Genomic DNA, 17,567 nt, shown 5'->3' with positions numbered 1-17,567 from the left:
GTCCCTGTTAGATCCCATTCTTGCATACAGTCTTGGCATCCAAACTTTTTCAGTTACTCATAGATAGGGAAAAAAATCCCTTGGTTACTTATAGTCACAAGAACAGCCTCTGGTTGGGGTTTGTAAAGTTCCCTTGTAGTATAAAACTCCAACCCAGTTCTATTTTCCTTTTCTTCTGCCCCTTCTCCCCCCAAATGTGCCCAGCTGGAGAGACACACATACTTGACTTCTCTGCTTGCTTGTTTTACTTTGTCTGTCTCCTCTTCCCTATTTTGCAGGGCCAGGCTCAGAGGAGAGGAGATTAATGAAAAAGACTTTTTGTGGCTTGTGTAGCCTGTAATCTGATGATTTCCTCTGCGGTGACAGGTGCACAATTGCTGGCTCTTCCCCCTGAGGGATGTTTTGGAGGTGTGCCCACTAAGGGCCTCTGACTGCAGCTCTCCTGATGTGGGCAGGGCTCCACCTCAAGAGCCACCAAGATCCCACCCTCAGCACCTGGACCTCTGACAGTCCACCTGCGGGTCACATTTCCCCTCCAGGCTATACTCATAGGTTGGAGCTCCCTCCCAGCTGTCCAACTTGGCCCACAAGGAAACTTTTTTTTTTTTTTTTTGTCCTCCTGTGGGCAGAAGTGTAGTTGTTCCTAATGCACTCACCTCTTGTCATTCTGCCATAAACCAGCAATTCTACCTGGAATCTTTCACCATTGTCCCCAGGCTGGAATTAGATAATAGCCATTCTGTTTCACAAAGTCCAAGAAACATTTGTCGAGCTCTTCAAATGTTCCCTTGAAACTCTTCTCACTCAGCTTGGGGTAGTGGAAAACATATTCTTCCCTCTCTCCCAAAAGGAGGGTTCAAGGTGTCATTGTGTTGGGCACAGTATGTAGAAAAGATGGGAGAATTAAGGAGTGCAGGGATTAATTTTTCTCCAACCAGAGGAAGAAATGAGACTTCTCAATGGTGTAGCTCCTAAGCTGTGGAACACCTGATACCTCGGGCAGCAGAAATGTCCCAGCTTGGCCCCAAAGGAGACTTGCATCCCTGACACATCACTTTAGTTCTGATATCTGTATCTCTTAACCACAGTGTTCTAGAATAGTTGAAACCTCTGCCTCTGGTACTCATGGAGATAGGAAATAATGTTAAATATTATGACAGATAATCAGTATTTATAGATTTTGAAGGGCCATTAAACAACAGTTGTTAAAAGTATGATCAAGAGAATCAGACAGACCTGGGTTTGAGTTTTAGCTCTGCCACCTATTAACATGTGACCTCAGGCAAGTTATTGAACATCTCAGCATTTTAACTGCCAAAAAAAATGTTAACAGTAACACTTGTTTCCTAGATATTAGAGTTGTCTGTGTGCTGCACTGCCTGATGGTAACTTGACACCATCAGCATTACTCCTATCTAAGGTTGGGAACAACCTTTCCCAGAATTTCCTTTCCTACGTGGTTCCAGGTTGGAGTTTGTGAAAGAGACTTTGAGTTTGTGACTTACGCAAGACTTGGAGGGCAAAAGTGAAGGGAGACCAATGTTTCTGGAATAATAGTTGCTACGGCTCATCAAGGCCTCACAGCCCTCTCTGTGAGCCCTCACTCCATAGCTATGGCAGGAATTTTGGACATATCCCAGGAGCTGAGTCTCTCCATCCACACTCTAGTGCCCTAGACTCACACATCAGTGACTCTCCACTGCTCTGGCTGCCACCTTCTAGACCTTAAACCCTCCAGGTCTTCTCATATTTATGTAAGCTGTCATTTCTTTAAAAATTTTTTAAAAATGTTTATCTTATTTTTGAAAGAGAGACAGAGTGTGAGTGGTGGAAGGGCCGAGAGAGGAAGACAGAGAATCTGAAGGAGGTTCCAGGCTCTGAGCTGTCAGCACAGAGCCCAAAGCAGGGCTTGAACCCATGAACCAGGAGATCATGACCTGAGCCGAAGTCGGATGCTTAACTGACTAAACCACCCAAGCACCCCCCCTGTAAGCTGTCATTTCTATATGAAGCCCCTTATTCCTATACCATTTACAGTGGCCCTGTTTTCCTGATGAAACCACTCTGGCACAACATATATAGGCTTAGGACATGTAACAAGCACTCAACAAATATTAGACAATAACAATAGTAATAAGTAATAGTAAAAAATAAGTAACAAGAAAAGGTATTGTTCATAATAAATTAGAGACTAATTAGTAATGTTAGGCTGCGTGAGTTCCACTGTTTAGGAAAAACAAAGATGAAGAGTGGTACAAAATGGTACAAAAGGGGGCACCTGGGTGGCTCAGTCAGTTAAGCGTCCGACTTCAGCTCAGGTCACGATCTCACTGTCTGTGAGTTCGAGCCCCGTGTCAGGCTCTGTGCTGACTGCTCAGAGCCTGGAGCCTGTTTCAGATTCTGTGTCTCCCTCTCTCTCTGACCCTCCCTCGTTCATGCTCTGTCTCTCTCTGTCTCAAAAATAAATAAACGTTAAAAAAAAATTAAAAACAAACAAACAAACAAACAAAAAACCCAAAAATGGTACAAAGGGAGATCATTCTTAATACCTAATACCAGGAACTACTAACATTTCTGTAATGTTTCTCAATTCACGAAGCATTTGCACATATTTCACTGCACTGGGCTAAGCTGAAGAATATATTGGAAATGGACACTTGTTTTCTTAACAATAAAAGCCCATGTTCAAGAGAACATCATGATTCAAATAACAAAGCAGCTTATGTTACATTGACTTGAAACATGGATTTGTTCCAGAGTTTTCTCTCATCACAAGAGAATGGAGTTGCCCTCTGGCTCATGTGCCCTCCAGTGTTATGGGATCACCAAGAAGAAGTAACAAACCCTAACAGCTGTCCATATAGTGGAAAGTTTAGCTTTCCAATCAATTTACTGAACACACGCTTCATGACATGTACACTTGCTATTGTGCCGTATGGTAATCAGGCATAAATGGTAGCAGCCACTTTATAAATGACTGTAACTGGAATTAATTTTAGGGAGTCAATATTTTTTTCTCTTCTTGGTTCACTAGTGTTGACAATATTTTTTTTTCACATATTACTTTTTAATTTGTTTTAATTTATTTTTTTTAATTTACATCCAAATTAGTTAGCATATACTGCAACAATGATTCCAGGAACAGATTCCTTAATGCCCCTTACCCATTTAGCCCATCCCCCCTCCTAAAACCCCTCCAGTAACCTTATGTTTGTTCTCCATATTTAAGAGTCTCTTATGTTTTGTCCCCCTCCCTGTTTTTACATTCTTTTTGCTTCCCTTCCCTTATGTTCATCTATTCTGTGTCCTAAAGTCCTCATATGAGTGAAGTCATATGATATTTGTCTTTCTCTGACTAATTTCACTTAGCATAATACCCTCTATTTCCATCCACGTGGTTGCAAACGGCAAGATTTCATTCTTTTTGATTGCCGAGTAATACTCCATTATATATGTATATATATTATATGTATAATTTATAATATATATTTACTTATATATTTTTAACATATAATTAATTGTGTAATAATATATAATAGTGCAATTTCTGGGTCATAGGATAGTTCTATTTTTCATTTTTTGAGAAACCTCCATACTGTTTTCCAGAGAGGCTGTACCAGTTTGCAGTCCCACCAGCAGTGCAAAGGAGATCCTCTTTCTCTGCATCCTCACCAATGTCTGTTGTTGCTTGAGTTGTTAATGTTAGCCATTCTGACAGGTGTAAGGTGGTATCTCATTGTGGTTTTGATTTGTAACTCCCTGATGATGAATGATGTCAAGCATCTTTTCATGTGTCAGTTGGCCATCTGGATGTCTTCTTTGGAGAAGTGTCTATTCATGTCTCTTGCCTATTTCTTCACTGGATTATTTGTTTTTTGGTGTCGAGTTTAATAAGTTCTTTATAGATTTTGGATACTAACCCTTTATCTGATATATCATTTGCAAATATCTTCTCCCATTCTGTCAGTTGCCTTTTAGTTTTGCTGATTGTTTCCTTTGCTGTGCAGAAACTTCTTATTTTGATGAGGTCCCAATAGTTCATTTTTGCTGTTGTTTCCCTTGCCTCTGGAGATGTGTTGAGTAAGAAGTTGCTGCAGCCAAGATCAAAGAGGTTTTTTTGCCTGCTTTCTCCTCGAGGATTTTGATGGCTTCCTGTCTTACATTGAGGCCTTTTATCCATTTTGAGTTTATTTTTGTGTATGGTGTAAGAAAGTGGTCCAGGTTCATTCTTCTGCAGGTCACTGTCTGGTTTTCCCAGCACCACTTGCTGAAGAGACTGTCTTTATTCCATTGGATATTCTTTCCTGCTTTGTCAAAGATTAGTTGGCCACACATTGGTGGGTCCATTTCTGGGTTCTCTATTCTGTTCCATTGATCTCAGTGTCTGTTTTTGTGCCACTACCATACTGTCTTGATCATTACAGCTTTGTAATACAGCTTGAAGTCTGGGATTGTGATGCCTCCTGCTTTGGTTTTCTTTTTCAAGATTGCTTTGGCTATTTGGGGTCTTTTCTGGTTCCATACAAATTTTAGGATTATTTGTTGTAGCTCTGTGAAGAATGATGGTGTTATTTTGATAGGGATTGCATTGAATATGTAGATTGCTTTGGGTAGTATGGACATTTTAACAATATTTGTTCTTCCTATCCAGGAGCATGGAATCTTTCCATTTTTGTGTGTCTTCTTCAATTTCTTTCATAAGCTTTCTATAGTTTTCAGTGTATAGATTTTTCACCTCTTTGGTTAGATTTATTCCTAGGTATTTTATGATTTTTGGTGCAATTGTAAATAAGATCGATCCCTTGATTCCTCTTTCTGTTGCTTCATTGTTGTTGTATAGGAATGCAACTGATTTCTGTGCATTGATTTTATATCCTGCAACTTTGCTGAATTCATGAATCAGTTCTAGCAGTTTTTTGGTGGAATCTTGGGTTTTCCATATAGAGTATCATGTCATCTGCAAAGAGTGAAAGTTTGACCTCCTCCTGGCCAATTTGGATGCCTTTTATTTCTTTGTGTTGTCTGATCGCTGAGGCTAAGACTTACAATACTACGTTAAATAACAGTGGTGAGAGTGGACATCCCTGTCTTGTTCCTGACCTTAGGGGGAAAGCTCTCAGTTTTTCCCCATTGAGGATGATATTAGCATTGGGTCTTTCATATATGGCTTTTATGATCTCGAGGTATGATCCTTCTATCCCTATTTTCTTGAGGGTTTTTATCAAGAAAGGATGCTGTATTTTGTCAAACTCTTTCTCTGCATGTATTGAGAGGATCATATGGTTCGTGTCCTTTCTTTTATTGATGTGATGAATCACATTTATTGTTTTGAGGATATTGAACCAGCCCTGTATTCCAGGTATAAATCCCACTTGGTTATGGTGAATATTTTTTTTAATGTATTGTTGGATCCTGTTGGGTAATCTCTTGCTGAGGATTTTTGCATCCATGTTCATCAGGGAAATTGGTCTATAGTTCTTTTTAGTGGGGGTCTCTGTCTGGTTTTGGAATCAAGGTAATGCTGGCTTCATAGAAAGAGTTTGGAAGTTTTCCTTCTATTTCTAATTTTTGGAATAGCTTCAAGAGAATAGGTGTTAACTCTTCCTTAAATGTTTGGTAGAATTCGCCTGGAAGGCCAACTGCCCCTGGACTCTTGTTTTTTGGGAGATTTTTGATTCCTAATTCAGTTTCTTTACTGGTTATGGGTGACAATATTTTTGAATGTGGGTTTTATACACCTTGAGGTAAAAAGGCAAGTTCTAGGCCAATTCCTCATGTCCAGTTCCTTTTCCCCTCGCTCCCCTCTAAGGTCAGGATTCCTGTGCTCCTCTCCAGCTCCAACTCCCACCCTTCCTTTGCCTGGGAAATTCACAAGCAGAATGTCCTGCTGGCCCCTGTATCTGGCTTTCCTAACCATTAGCATGGCACCAACACCACCAGATTCTCTGGAAGCACAAGGCTGTGGATGTCCTAATGCAGGTGCAAAGTGAACCACAACATGGTAAGATAGAGGAGACAGCCTAGGGAAGGGAAAAGGTACAGTGAGATTCAGGCTCAGTGTTTTGTCTCTGGGAGTTCTGAACCAGAACTAAGGGTACCAGTGCTGACAGGGACCCTCCTTCACTCTTGAAGATTTGGGGACTAAAACTCTAACAGCTGCATTGAGACTGGCTCCCAATAGGAACAGAGATATTTTTGCCTATGGCTTCAAATACGTGTTGTTTGTTAGGAACATTGATTGCTTAGTAGGAACATGCTTATGGTGATGCACTTGTCCACGTTCCACTTTAGGGAAGGATAGTTGCCTCCTGTCTGTGCGCTATACTGTGACCTCCACTGGAGGGAGCTGCCTTACCCAAGGTCATGTTCTTTCTAGGGAAGCCCATTATATAGCCCAGCACAGGGCATGTCTCACAGGCTCTTTTAGTTCTGGACTCCCCATGGGGTTAGTTGAGGTTGTCAGGGCTGCTTTAAACCTGACTTCTACCCAGTCCTGCTCCCTTGCCCTCCCTTCCACAGATGTTGATCCCAAGGGCCTTCAGTAATAAACATTCAACGCCTTCAACTTCATCTCAGGGTCCATCTCTTTCTCACAGAGCCCAGCCTCTAAGACTCTGTTTCCATGTCACCAATATTTGTCCACATCTCTATTTTGCAGTTGTCTCCTCTGCCATTCTCTTTGACCTCACCAACTTATACTTGGTTTATCCATTTACTGTCATTTTATAGTGTTTTGAGAGGGAATAGAGATAAATGCAAATATATAACCCACCATTGTATTGGTCAGAGTTAAACTGCAGAGAACATAACTAATTCAGATATTTAAAGAAGAGAGGGTATTTTCAGGGTATTCAGTGTTGAGGCAGATTTACTGAAAAAAATAGACCTAAATTTTCATTCCTCCTCTATAATGTGACTTTGTGACTCCTCCCATCAAGGGTTGACTCTGTTTCCCTACGCTTTTTTTTTTTTTAAGTTTATGTATTTTGAGAGAGAAACAGAGAGAGCAGGAGCAGAGGAGAGGCAGAGAGAGAAGGAGAGAGAGAATCCCAAACTTGCACTGTCAGTGCGAAGCCCGATGTGGGGCTTGAACTCACAAACCGTGAGATCACGACCTGAGCCAAGACCAAGAGTCAGATGCTTAACAGACTGAGCCACCCCTGTTTCCCTAGTCTTAAATCTGGGTTGGCTGTTTGGCTTGCTTTGGCCAATGGAATGTGGTAGAAGTGATAAGTGATGGTGTGCTGGTTCTAAACCTAATCCTCAAGAGGCCTTGCTCTCCCTCTTGGTACCCTCCTATCCCATGAGAATAATCCAGGCTGGCCTGCTGGAAGGTGAGGGAGCAATGATGAGTTTTCCTACTTGAGGTCGTTGGAGACCAGCCAGCTTCTAGTTTACCCACCAAATAACCACTGAGCAAGCTCAGTGAGGTCAGCCAAGCTCAACCTAGGCTACTAGAACTGGCCAACTGACCCATAGAGTCATGAGCAATACTAAATGGTTATTGTTTTAAGCCACTCCTTTTGGGGGTGTTTGTTATACAGTATTATTGTAGCAATAGATGACTGACACAAAGTGGCTTACAGAATCCTTGGGAATGCAGGGGAGTAAATTCTAGAAGAGACAGATAGACTCACTAATGTCAGGAAGTTGTAGAACCTGGAAATTCAATGCTAAGTTAATAATAAACCACCTCTCTAAGCCCTGGCTCCAGAAATCGGTCACTGCTGTGGTGACCAGGAAGCTGCTGATAGAGCTACCTTTTCATAACCATGCTATTGCTGCTATTGCCATAACTTACTGCTGCTACCACCATAACCACAACAGTTGCTTATGCTTTGTCTTTCTTTCTCCCATCTAATTCAATTTATGCAAGTGCTTCTCATCAGCAAAATGTAAGTTACACCTGACCATCAGCTGCAAAGGGGTCTAGTGTCAAAGGGACTTTAGCTTTCTAGCTTCTGCAGTGCATGAGAAGGAGGCTGGAATGGATTTGGAGTGTCAGCCTCAGATTCTGCCACAGCTATGATTAACTCAAATGAAAAGGATTCCTAAAACTTATTCTGTAAGTTGTGCTCCGTGATATTGAAACAATTTCTTTAAATTCATTGTGCAGTATTTTACAATTGGCATATCACTACACTGTCAAACATTATTAATTCAGTTACTGGAAGCTGAGAGGATGAACCACATAGTACTAAGATTTTATGAACTCATTGCTCCAGCAAAACCCAAATGAATGTTTTAAGGGAAATCAACAATCATTAAGTCACTAAGGAGAGGAAAACGGATTTATATTCTGAAAAATTCTTAGTCCCTTATTGGTATTTGATATAGCGTTACTAATAGAACAGTGATTTCAGTAGGAATAATGGCAGGCGTTTGGTCTTGACCTGAAGTTATTAAGGTGCCTATATACCACATGATAAAAGAATATTTCAAAATTTATTTTGGAGTAGGGTAGAGATTTAGAAGGTTCTCAGGAAGACAGTGGATAGTGTCCTCTGGTCTGACCTTAAGACACGACACCTGGTTTTAAGTGGTCAGAGAATTAATGCTTCCAAATCTACAGAGTTAGTGATTCCAGAAAAAACTGTGTCCTTGTGGATACTTTCCTAGCGATGGTGACTTAGGACAATAATCACTGACGCAAAGGGAAGGCAATTTTTTGATAACAAAATCATCAACAGTGAAGGCGTTAAAATGAAAAGAATTATGTGCCTTCAAATTTTGTTCTCTGTGTCTTGTTCAGTGGAGGCACAACATGTTATTATGGTATGGGAGGCTTGCAGTGACTTATGACTTACTAAGAATTACTTTCTTTATTCAGTCATGGCCTTGTATGGCTAGAAGTCCCTCAGGCTCACCAAAAAAAAAAAAAAAAAAAAAAAAGGAAAAAAAGTTCATGTTGTCAAGAGAACCTGGAGTCCCTCCAAAAGGTGCCCCATTGATTCAAAAGCCAGACACTTCTTTGTCAACAAAGGCATCCCACGGCGAAAAGTCTGGAGGATAAATTGCACTTGGCTCATCGGTAAGTCTTAATCACACACCCTGTTTATTTGATTCTTACTGAAACTAATGTGAAGTATCAGCAATTTTGCTTCTGAAACAGAATCCATTGATTTAATTTTGTCATTTTTCTTTTCAGTCATGTAATCAGAAATTCATTCATGTGAGGAAAAAGCAGTTAAAACTTATGGAAAAATGCCAAAGAAAGCGGCTGTCTGACTGATTGCTTTTTGGCAGAGGCTGAGATCAAGATTTACCAAGGAAAGCCCACGTATATGACCCAGGAGGAAGTTACAGAGCTCAAGAGCATTACTAAGCCTGGAAACTGGAATTTCAGTTACCTTGCAAGGTATTTCAGAAAAAATCACATATATGCAAACATAAGGCTGATGCATCACTGTGTTGATTGTAGGGTGGTTTCTAAAACAGCTTTACTCTGATTTCTAAAGCAGCCAGGGAAAATAAGATAACAGAGAGCAAGTAACTTACCTTTTTGAGACCCAATCTTGAGCAAATGTTAGTTCTGGCCTGGATTCAGCTACCTAGGGCAGAACAAAAGAGAGAAAGTGAAAGGTTCTCTCGATCAGGTGTTTCCCAGGATGGAACTTAAAAGCAGCTCTGTTATCCTGTCTGCTCTTTAGTCTGCAGTCTTGGATCAAACTTTCTGGCACTAGATTTAAAAGCATCTTCAGAATACCAGAGTGCTCACATTTAGCCCCTTTCTTGAATCCTTCTATCATTTCCTGTGTTCTTTGTGTGTATGTCTGTTCCTTCATTCAACTGTAATCAGATTTGAAACGGGCTGTATCTTACTCTTCTTTGTATCTTCTTTCTTCAACCCTTTGATAGTATTTTGCTTATATGCAGTGTATTTTTGTTTGTAAAATAAAAATATGGTTAGAGGCACATATAGATTCAACACAAATACAAATTTGAATACAAATACAAATTCTCCAATGTTTCAATTGCTGCTTTGAAAATGATAGGAGATTGTTAGGTTTGTGGAGTGATTGACTTCTTGTTTTTAATTTAATGGGTAGTATATTTATATTTCAAGTGCAAATAAAAGTTGTTTTTAAAGGATTTTGATATATTTTTGTCTCTAAAAGAGAAAACAGACCTATTGCAATATATGTAAATCAAAGTAAATCTAGAAAGAGTCAAAGGCGTTATTTCATGTGAAGAGAATAGTTGTAGTAGCTATCAATACCTTAAAGTCTCCATATATTTATAAGCTGTCTGAAATGTTCTTCATCTTCATAGCTGCTACTAATGGAGATGGACTTATGAGTGAGGGAAAAAGTGTCTGTGAATGATAACATCATTTTTCTTCTTTCTTTTGTCTTTCTTCTTATGCCAACTGATGGTATACTATACACACCTGTAACTTGCCTTTTTTTTGAACTCCTTCCATGTTAGCTCATTAAAAAAAATGCTTCTTTCTTTTAAAGGGTTGGATAGGTAGAAGTTACTAACTTACTGTCTTTCACTTTCAACCTTACCTTTTGGGCTGTGCAGATCCTTTGGATCCTGCTGACTAACTCCCTCTAGGTCTGCTAAGAGAGGACACTAGAGACCAGAATGCCTGCTTTCACTTGCTTTTTGCTCTCAGTAGCACCTTAATGATGACTGTTTTCTCCATGGTAGTAGTTGGTTCAGTCTCCAACTTTTTCTTTCTTTTCTTTTCTTTTCTTTTCTTTTCTTTTCTTTTCTTTTCTTTTCTTTTCTTTTCTTTTTTCTTTTCTTTCTTTCCTTTTTCTTTCTTTCTTTCTTTCTTTCTTTCTTTCTTTCTTTCTTTCTTTCTCTTTCTTTCTTTCTTTCTTTCTTTCTTTCTTTCTTTCTTTTTCTCTTTCTTTCTTTCTTTCTTTCTTTCTTTCTTTCTTTCTTTCTTTCTTTCGTTCTCTCGTTCTCTCGTTCTCTTCCTTCCTTCCTTCCCTCCCTTTCTGTCATTCGCAGGGGCAGCCTCACTTTGTTCCCTAAGAGGCACCAGTACCAGCTGGGCAGAGGTCTCGCCAACTCCCTGAGGCCTCTAGGGCAAACCTCTGTGTTTCAGTAACATCAACATTTCCCTTTGCTTTTCCAACCTCAGGGGTGTGAGCTGCTTTCTGGAATTACTATCCTGTTTCTCCTTTTAGCTTTTCAAAGTTCTCTAGTAACTCATTAACCAATAGTTTATATTAAGCTTTCTTTTTGGAAATGCCTCTGGTAGTTTCAGTTTTCCCAGCCAGACCCTGATGGATATAACACTTGACACCAGAAGCGGGTCCCACCCACCTGGACCTGCTGGGGTGGAAGCCCTAGGGAGCAGAGCGGCCTGCACTGTCATCTGGGCCTGCTGCATAGCCTGTTCTTGCTCTGGGCCCTGGAGGAAACACAATACATCTAACTAGTCCCCTGCAGATGGACATTTAAGTTGTTTCCAATACAGTAAACAACCTTCAATAGATAATTTTCACATACGGGCAAGTATATTTGTAAGATAAAGTTATAAAAGTAGAATCGCTGGGTCAAAGGACTGCAAAATTGTCCTTCATTAGAGGTGGTACCAATTTAATCTCTCACAGATAATTAAGAGAAATCTATTTGCATGAGAAACAGAGACATCAACAAAGGGAAGAGGGAGCCAGGTATGACACTCTCGTCCTAGGAAGAGAGGCTTGGCTGTGGAAGGGAGAAGCTCATCTAGAATAGAATGTCATAGAATGACACAGAATGAAACCTATCACTTGAGGATTACTTTCTGGCCCAGGCTCCATGGAATTCCCTTTGGAGAGAGGGAAGGCTGAAATACAAATGGAAAAACCCTCCAGGACACTTTGATACTCACTTAATAGAGGGTAACACAAAAAGGAGGGGGAGGTGCCTTGTCACAGATCACCAGCAGGACTGGGCAGTCGGAGGACGCTTTATGCTGTGCCCAGTGGAGGCTCAGTACTCAGCACTTGTGGCTGTGGTGGCCAGCAGCAAGAGTGACACATGCAGATGTGTGGCTACTGAAATGAGAGGCAGTGTTGCCCTGCGTCCTGTATGTGGTAGCTGTGAGCACATGTGAGACACCTCCCGGGACTCCCCCAAACACTTGGGTGGAACTTTGTAGGTGCTGGGTCTGTTTCTTGCAGTAGTAGAGAGTGTAAAAGCTGGTAAAACACAGGCTATAGGCTCATATACTAAGGTTGTCCCTTTTTGCATGTCTACATCTTGGCCTCATAAACTTGAGGAGGCTTTCATTTAAGAATAACAAGGCAAAGTACTCTTCTTTCTTGAGTCCCTTTAGCACCTCTCAGCCAACCCCGGTTGTGACTCCGCTATTTTTCCCATCTGCCGCTCTTGTCCTTTATTCCCTTCTCAGCAGAGCCCTACTGCAGTTACCATGGCCCTTGTTTAGCAGACAGGCTACATTCTACATGCCTGCTTTCATTGACTTCGCCTCAGCCTTCTGTCCTAACAAAGCTGTATATACAACCAGAGCTGTGTTTTTCCTACTCTGTGCAATCTGGACTGTTTTCCCGAAGAGGACCTCCTTCAGTTTATGTTCCGCTGTGTCTTGTTTGTGCCATTCTCAATTTACACGACAGAGATGCTGTCATCACCAATTAACATTTATCAAGGGCCCCCTGGATGCGTGGCCACATAGGGGCTAATTTAATATTCTCTTTGTTTCAGGTATCAGGTGGCTCTTTCAAATGAATTTTTAAGTATCTCAGTGATGATGAAGAAGAACAGCGACATCAATTAGGATTCAGGAAGACAAGTCTTTGCAGAAAATGCTTAGGGCATCAAGGATTGTTATTAATATTTGAAAGTTTAAAAGAGGGTATACTTTTCTTTAGTCAACAAATGACAAAAGTAAAGGCACTATTTTCATTGTTCCTGGAAGAAGCTGGGCAGTATTCCATTCAGACATCTGCCCTGTGATCCTCCCGTTTTCCTCTTTATTTCAGTCCTTCTAATCTCCAAGGGTGAGTCCGAATATTTCTTCCTGAGGCTTCTTTTAATCATCTCTACCCTTAAGGACAACTCCCTCCTCCAACTCCTGTAGCCCTTATCATCATACCTGCCATTTGAAAATTTAGCACAATGATACATTATACATTATTGAATAAATATATGTTCATTCTCTGCAAGTATGTTAGAGAACTGTCCGGACAATTTATTTCTTTCCCAGCACAGTGCTCTGTCAATGGGAGAATCTCAAAAAATACTTACTGATGATGATGGCAAGTCTATTGAAATTAGATGCAATTTTATTTTTTTAAATGAATGAGAGGAGAGACAACGCTGAAGCTTTAGAAGCTGAGACTCACAAGCATCATTAATGTTTTCTAATATTAAGAGCTATATATACTTTTTTTTTTTTTGCGGGGGCGGGGTAGTGGGAGGCAAAAACATCACTGAAAGTAAGCAGTTTATCTTTCAAGAGTAAATATTTTTTTTCTTTTTTTTGCCTGCCTAAGAAATACTTCTTTTTAGCCTATCCCTTTTGATGCGACAGTAAGTGATGTAACATGGCTGTCAGTTGTAGGACCTGATATTCAGGAGAACAGACCTGAACATTCTCATTTCAGAAAAAGAAAACATTTCGGTTTCGTCACAGATTTGGAATTAAGAACACACCTTCATGTTTTCTGACGTCACGAACCCGGCCCAGCGAGGCCGGTGACATACGAATCCCACCTGCAGGTACACCCACAGCCGCACACGACCCTCAATACCAGCAGCCGCTGAGCTCTCCCCAGGACGAAGCTCCCGCGGGGCCCCACCCACCCGGTTCCGGGAGCCTCATTGGCCAGTCTTCCGCCCGCCATTTCTGTTAGTCGCCGGGATTTGTCACGGGAGGCGGGCGCCCCCATTCGGGCACTGATTGGTCGAATCTTAATGACGGCAAGAAGTTCTCGGGGTCTCTATTGGTTCTTAAACCTCAGAATGGGCGGAGAAAGGCAGAGCGTAGGGGCTCTAGGAGGGAAGCGCGGAGTGCGCCGGCGCGTAGTCGGGGACGCCAGGCTGAGGATTTTGCTAGGGAACCGACTGTTGTCGCCCCGCCCCCTCGGGGCTTTTTGTCCCGTTAACTGTCGGAGTGTTGGGGGCTCTAGCGCCGAGCGACATGCCGGTGCGCTTCAAGGTGAGGCCGTGGTCTCTAGATCCGAAGTCTGCTTGGTGGGGGGGGGGGGGGGGGGAGCCGTGGCGGGGCGGGTGCCGGCGCGGGGGCCGCGCTGGCTTTCTGCGCGGCGCTCCTGGGCCCCGCAATGCCTGTCAGCTCCCGGCCTGCTTGCCAAGATCCTGAGGGATGCTTGTCTCCTCCACCTAGCTCCCTGTCCGCTCACACACATTTCCGAGTTGCAGTATGGAGGCGTTTGGTGGTGTTGAGAGAGATTGATTTTGGAGGGCACAGGGGAGTGGTGATGGAAGGAGGGCGCTTTGTAATGGGATCTAAGGTGGCTTCAGATTGGGACACCTGTAGCCCATCTCAGATCTCAACCTTTTACCCTCCGCCCCCTACCTGCCCTTTAAAACTTTAAAGTGCCTATGTCTTTTAAAGGATCGAGAAATGGGACCCTGGCTAGGTAAAGATAGGGTGTAAGAAATATACAGTTTTCATAGTTGTGCGTAAGTTTCAGGTAGGTGGTAGGTGTCAGGGTCAGGCACCCATCAGCATAACAGTTGACCACAGCCTTCCACAAACCCTGTTTTATTCTTTTATCTTAAGGGCTTGTATCCAGAATGGGATGGGAATTCGTCTTTGGTTGACTTTACAACATTGCGAGAGGTACTAGGCCTAATACCTGACACTGTGTACTCATTGCCGGCGTAATCAGTAAGGATAATTATAGCGATGGGGATTTAGATTGTCACCTGTTATCAGACAAGAGCTCAGGCTTTGGAATCAGACAACCAGCAAAAAGGTAGCTGCTCAGGGAGTCGGATTCCTGCCAGCATCTGCCTCAAGTGGTTGTGAGGATTAAAGGATAGAAGACGTGTGAACTGCTTAGCACAGGGCTGGGTAAATATTAGTTGTTATTAGGGAGCTCTTCTGTGTTTATCAATCTCCAGGCTTTCAACTCTTTTCATGGTTCCGAAATTATTTTACTGATGTCTTTTTTTTAAAACAATGTCCATTAATTGCGTTGTACTTAAATTTTATTTTGTATCTCAGGGGCTGAGTGAATACCAGAGAAACTTTCTGTGGAAAAAGTCATATTTGTCAGAGTCCTATAATCCCTCGGTGGGGAGAAGGTACCCATGGGCTGGACTTAGATCGGATCAATTAGGTAAGCTGAACAAACTAATAGTCGTTGTAACTTAAATAAAGCTTGGGGTTAAGTTTGCAAAAATGATTAAGAATTGTGAAGCATTGTTCCATTGGTCTGGTTGACATATTTGTTTAACAGCTATTTACTGAGGGCTTGCTATAGGCCAGGAGTATTCCCAGCTTCTAGGGACATAGCCTTGAATCAGACAAAGACCCTTAATTGTGGGCAAAAAAAGTAAACAGATAACTCAGTAAATAAACTAGGGGACTTCAAGTTGTTATAGGCTAGCATATAGATAACTTGGGGGAGGGGTGGGTTGGAGGGAAGCCACTTTAGCTTCAGTGGTCAAGAAAGGCCTTTCTGAGGTGTCATACTTGAGCTGAGATGGGACGGCTGAGAGCAGCCAAGCCTGGGGAGGTGTTCTCCCAAGGTCTTGAGGAAGGGAAACTTAGATTAAGTAGCTTGCCCAAAGTTCATAGCTAGTAAGTGGCAAAACCATGATGTGAAATCAAATCTGTTTTGTTGAAAGCCCATGAGTTCAGAGGCTGTATTTTTGTCATCACACATGTTTCCTCCTGGTATCCCAGGGAAGTCAGCCCTAGGCCAAGGTTTCCCAGAGAACGGTGCAGAGGAAAAGAAACAGAGTGACTTTATCCTACCTGCCTGTTTCACTGGCCCTCACTAGAATAGAAGATCTGGAAGAGCAAGGGCTCTGGTTGTCTTACTGCCTAGTAGATGACACCTCCTCCAGTGCTTATGCAAACCAGTATTTGAATGAATGAACATGAGTTTGGACCTCCATTAGCTTTGATCTTGGGAAAATTTGCCCTGTTTTACCAGGTGGGGTTTAGGAAGCCCATTGCACAGGATTGCTGGGAGGGATTAAATGAGATATTCCTTGTTAAGGGGCAGGTGCATATATACAGATGAGTGCTTGGGCCTCACATGTGAGCATGCTTTATGCATGGTATGTATGTCCCTCAAATATTAGATATTTGAAGCCAAGAAAAGAAAAGATGTATGAGAAATAAGCATAATTTTCCCAAGCCTGGGAAATTAGTAAAATGAGGAGAGGGTTTCTGGGATTAGATTTGGAGAAAAAAGGGACAAGTGGGCTAGAGTCAGTGGCTCTCGGTTCCTCTGAAGCATCAGGATCCTTTGCCCAGAGCCTGACTTCAAACACTGGATGTCTCTGCTTCTTGGGCAAGATGGTGCTCAGTCCTCCAAATGACTTGAAATTCTACAAATTTGAGGCTCTATTAGATTAATACAAAATAAATCTTAAAGTATATATATCCCACTGATGGCCTGTTATGATACTGTGGAATTGGTTAACCAGACTGTTGTGCCCATAACATTGTAGCTTAGATCAGTTACATTTGAGGGTGGGTATGTTGAGACAAGACTGGGAGCAAAGCCACTTTAGAGTATGGTACATTATGAAAGCAGGAATGGTCTAGGGGAGATATGTGAATGGGAAATAATTAGATTAGGGGGAGGGGCAGAGTGAGAACTTCAGAAAGGCAGGTGGGAGGAATAACAGCCATTTTACCTAGGACTGGCTGGGTGTTCTGTTAACAGTGTATTTTTTCCCCTTAGTGTATTTTTGCTGGTGCTCAGAGATTATGGCAGACCAGTTGAGAATCTTCCCCTTTCATTTTGCTCTTCTACCAGAAGCCTCTCTGTGTTAAAACAGAGAGAAGTCTAGAGCAATGGTCTTCAAATTTTTGCTTTCATATCCCTTAAAAGTGTTTAGAAAGTCTTTGCATCCTTTCACATTTTTTTAATGTTTATTTATTTCTGAGAGAGAGAGCGGGAGAGGGCATGAGCAAGTGCATGTGTGCGAGCAGGGAGGGGCAGAGAGAGAGTGGGACAGAGGATCCAAAGCGGGCTCTGTGCTGACAGCAGAGAGCCCTATGTGGGGCTCGAACTTGTGAACTGTGAGTTCATGACCTGAGCCAAAGTCGGTGCTTAACCAACTGAGCCATCTAGGTGGCCCTCACATTTTTAAGTTGACATTTAATTTTTTTAATCATAAGTGTAACAAATTCAGTTTGTAACAAAATGAAGTCAAAGGATGTGATTTCTGGCATATGGAATATCATGCATATGTTTCACTTACGTTCTGTTAAAACTTTGGAGCAGCCAATATAGCTGATTCACTTTACGGTAAATGTTCATCATATAAGTGGTAAAGTTAGTCCTCATTGGCAAACTAATCAGGCAAATTAGAATTATTTGCTGTGAGAACAAAGTCTAACTTTATTTTTCAATCCCTATAAATGTGTTAACATGTGTTAACATGTATTC

The 17,567-nt window shown here is 41.8% G+C and overlaps 1 protein-coding gene and 1 long non-coding RNA gene across 4 annotated transcripts in view; one reads left to right on the top strand and one right to left on the bottom strand.

The window, feature by feature from the left end:
* LOC109501655 overlaps positions 1–13,793 on the bottom strand; it is a 165,657-nt gene extending 151,864 nt beyond the window's left edge. The window contains exons 1-2 of the long non-coding RNA XR_006600853.1: positions 13,624–13,793; positions 9,499–9,551 (exon numbers count right to left, since the gene is read on the bottom strand). This is a non-coding gene — a long non-coding RNA (uncharacterized LOC109501655). The remainder of the gene's footprint in view (positions 1–9,498; positions 9,552–13,623) is intronic.
* Positions 13,794–13,934: 141 nt separating this feature from the next.
* Positions 13,935–17,567, top strand: part of MDM1 (Mdm1 nuclear protein) — a 34,537-nt gene continuing 30,904 nt past the window's right edge. For 2 of the 3 annotated variants that reach the window (XM_003989021.6, XM_006933884.5), the window contains exons 1-2: positions 13,967–14,128; positions 15,161–15,275. In XM_003989021.6, coding sequence (XP_003989070.2) covers positions 14,111–14,128; positions 15,161–15,275 — 133 coding nt within the window. In that variant the 5' untranslated portion in view covers positions 13,967–14,110. Of the gene's footprint in view, positions 14,129–15,160; positions 15,276–17,567 lie in introns of all 3 variants that reach the window. The other variant, XM_045062055.1, reaches the window with a different exon arrangement.

The sequence above is a fragment of the Felis catus genome, chromosome B4 (genome assembly GCF_018350175.1).
Source record: "Felis catus isolate Fca126 chromosome B4, F.catus_Fca126_mat1.0, whole genome shotgun sequence".
NCBI classification, from domain to species: domain Eukaryota; kingdom Metazoa; phylum Chordata; class Mammalia; order Carnivora; family Felidae; genus Felis; species Felis catus.
Note: the sequence above shows the minus strand (reverse complement) of the source record. Positions and strands in the feature narration are given on the sequence as shown.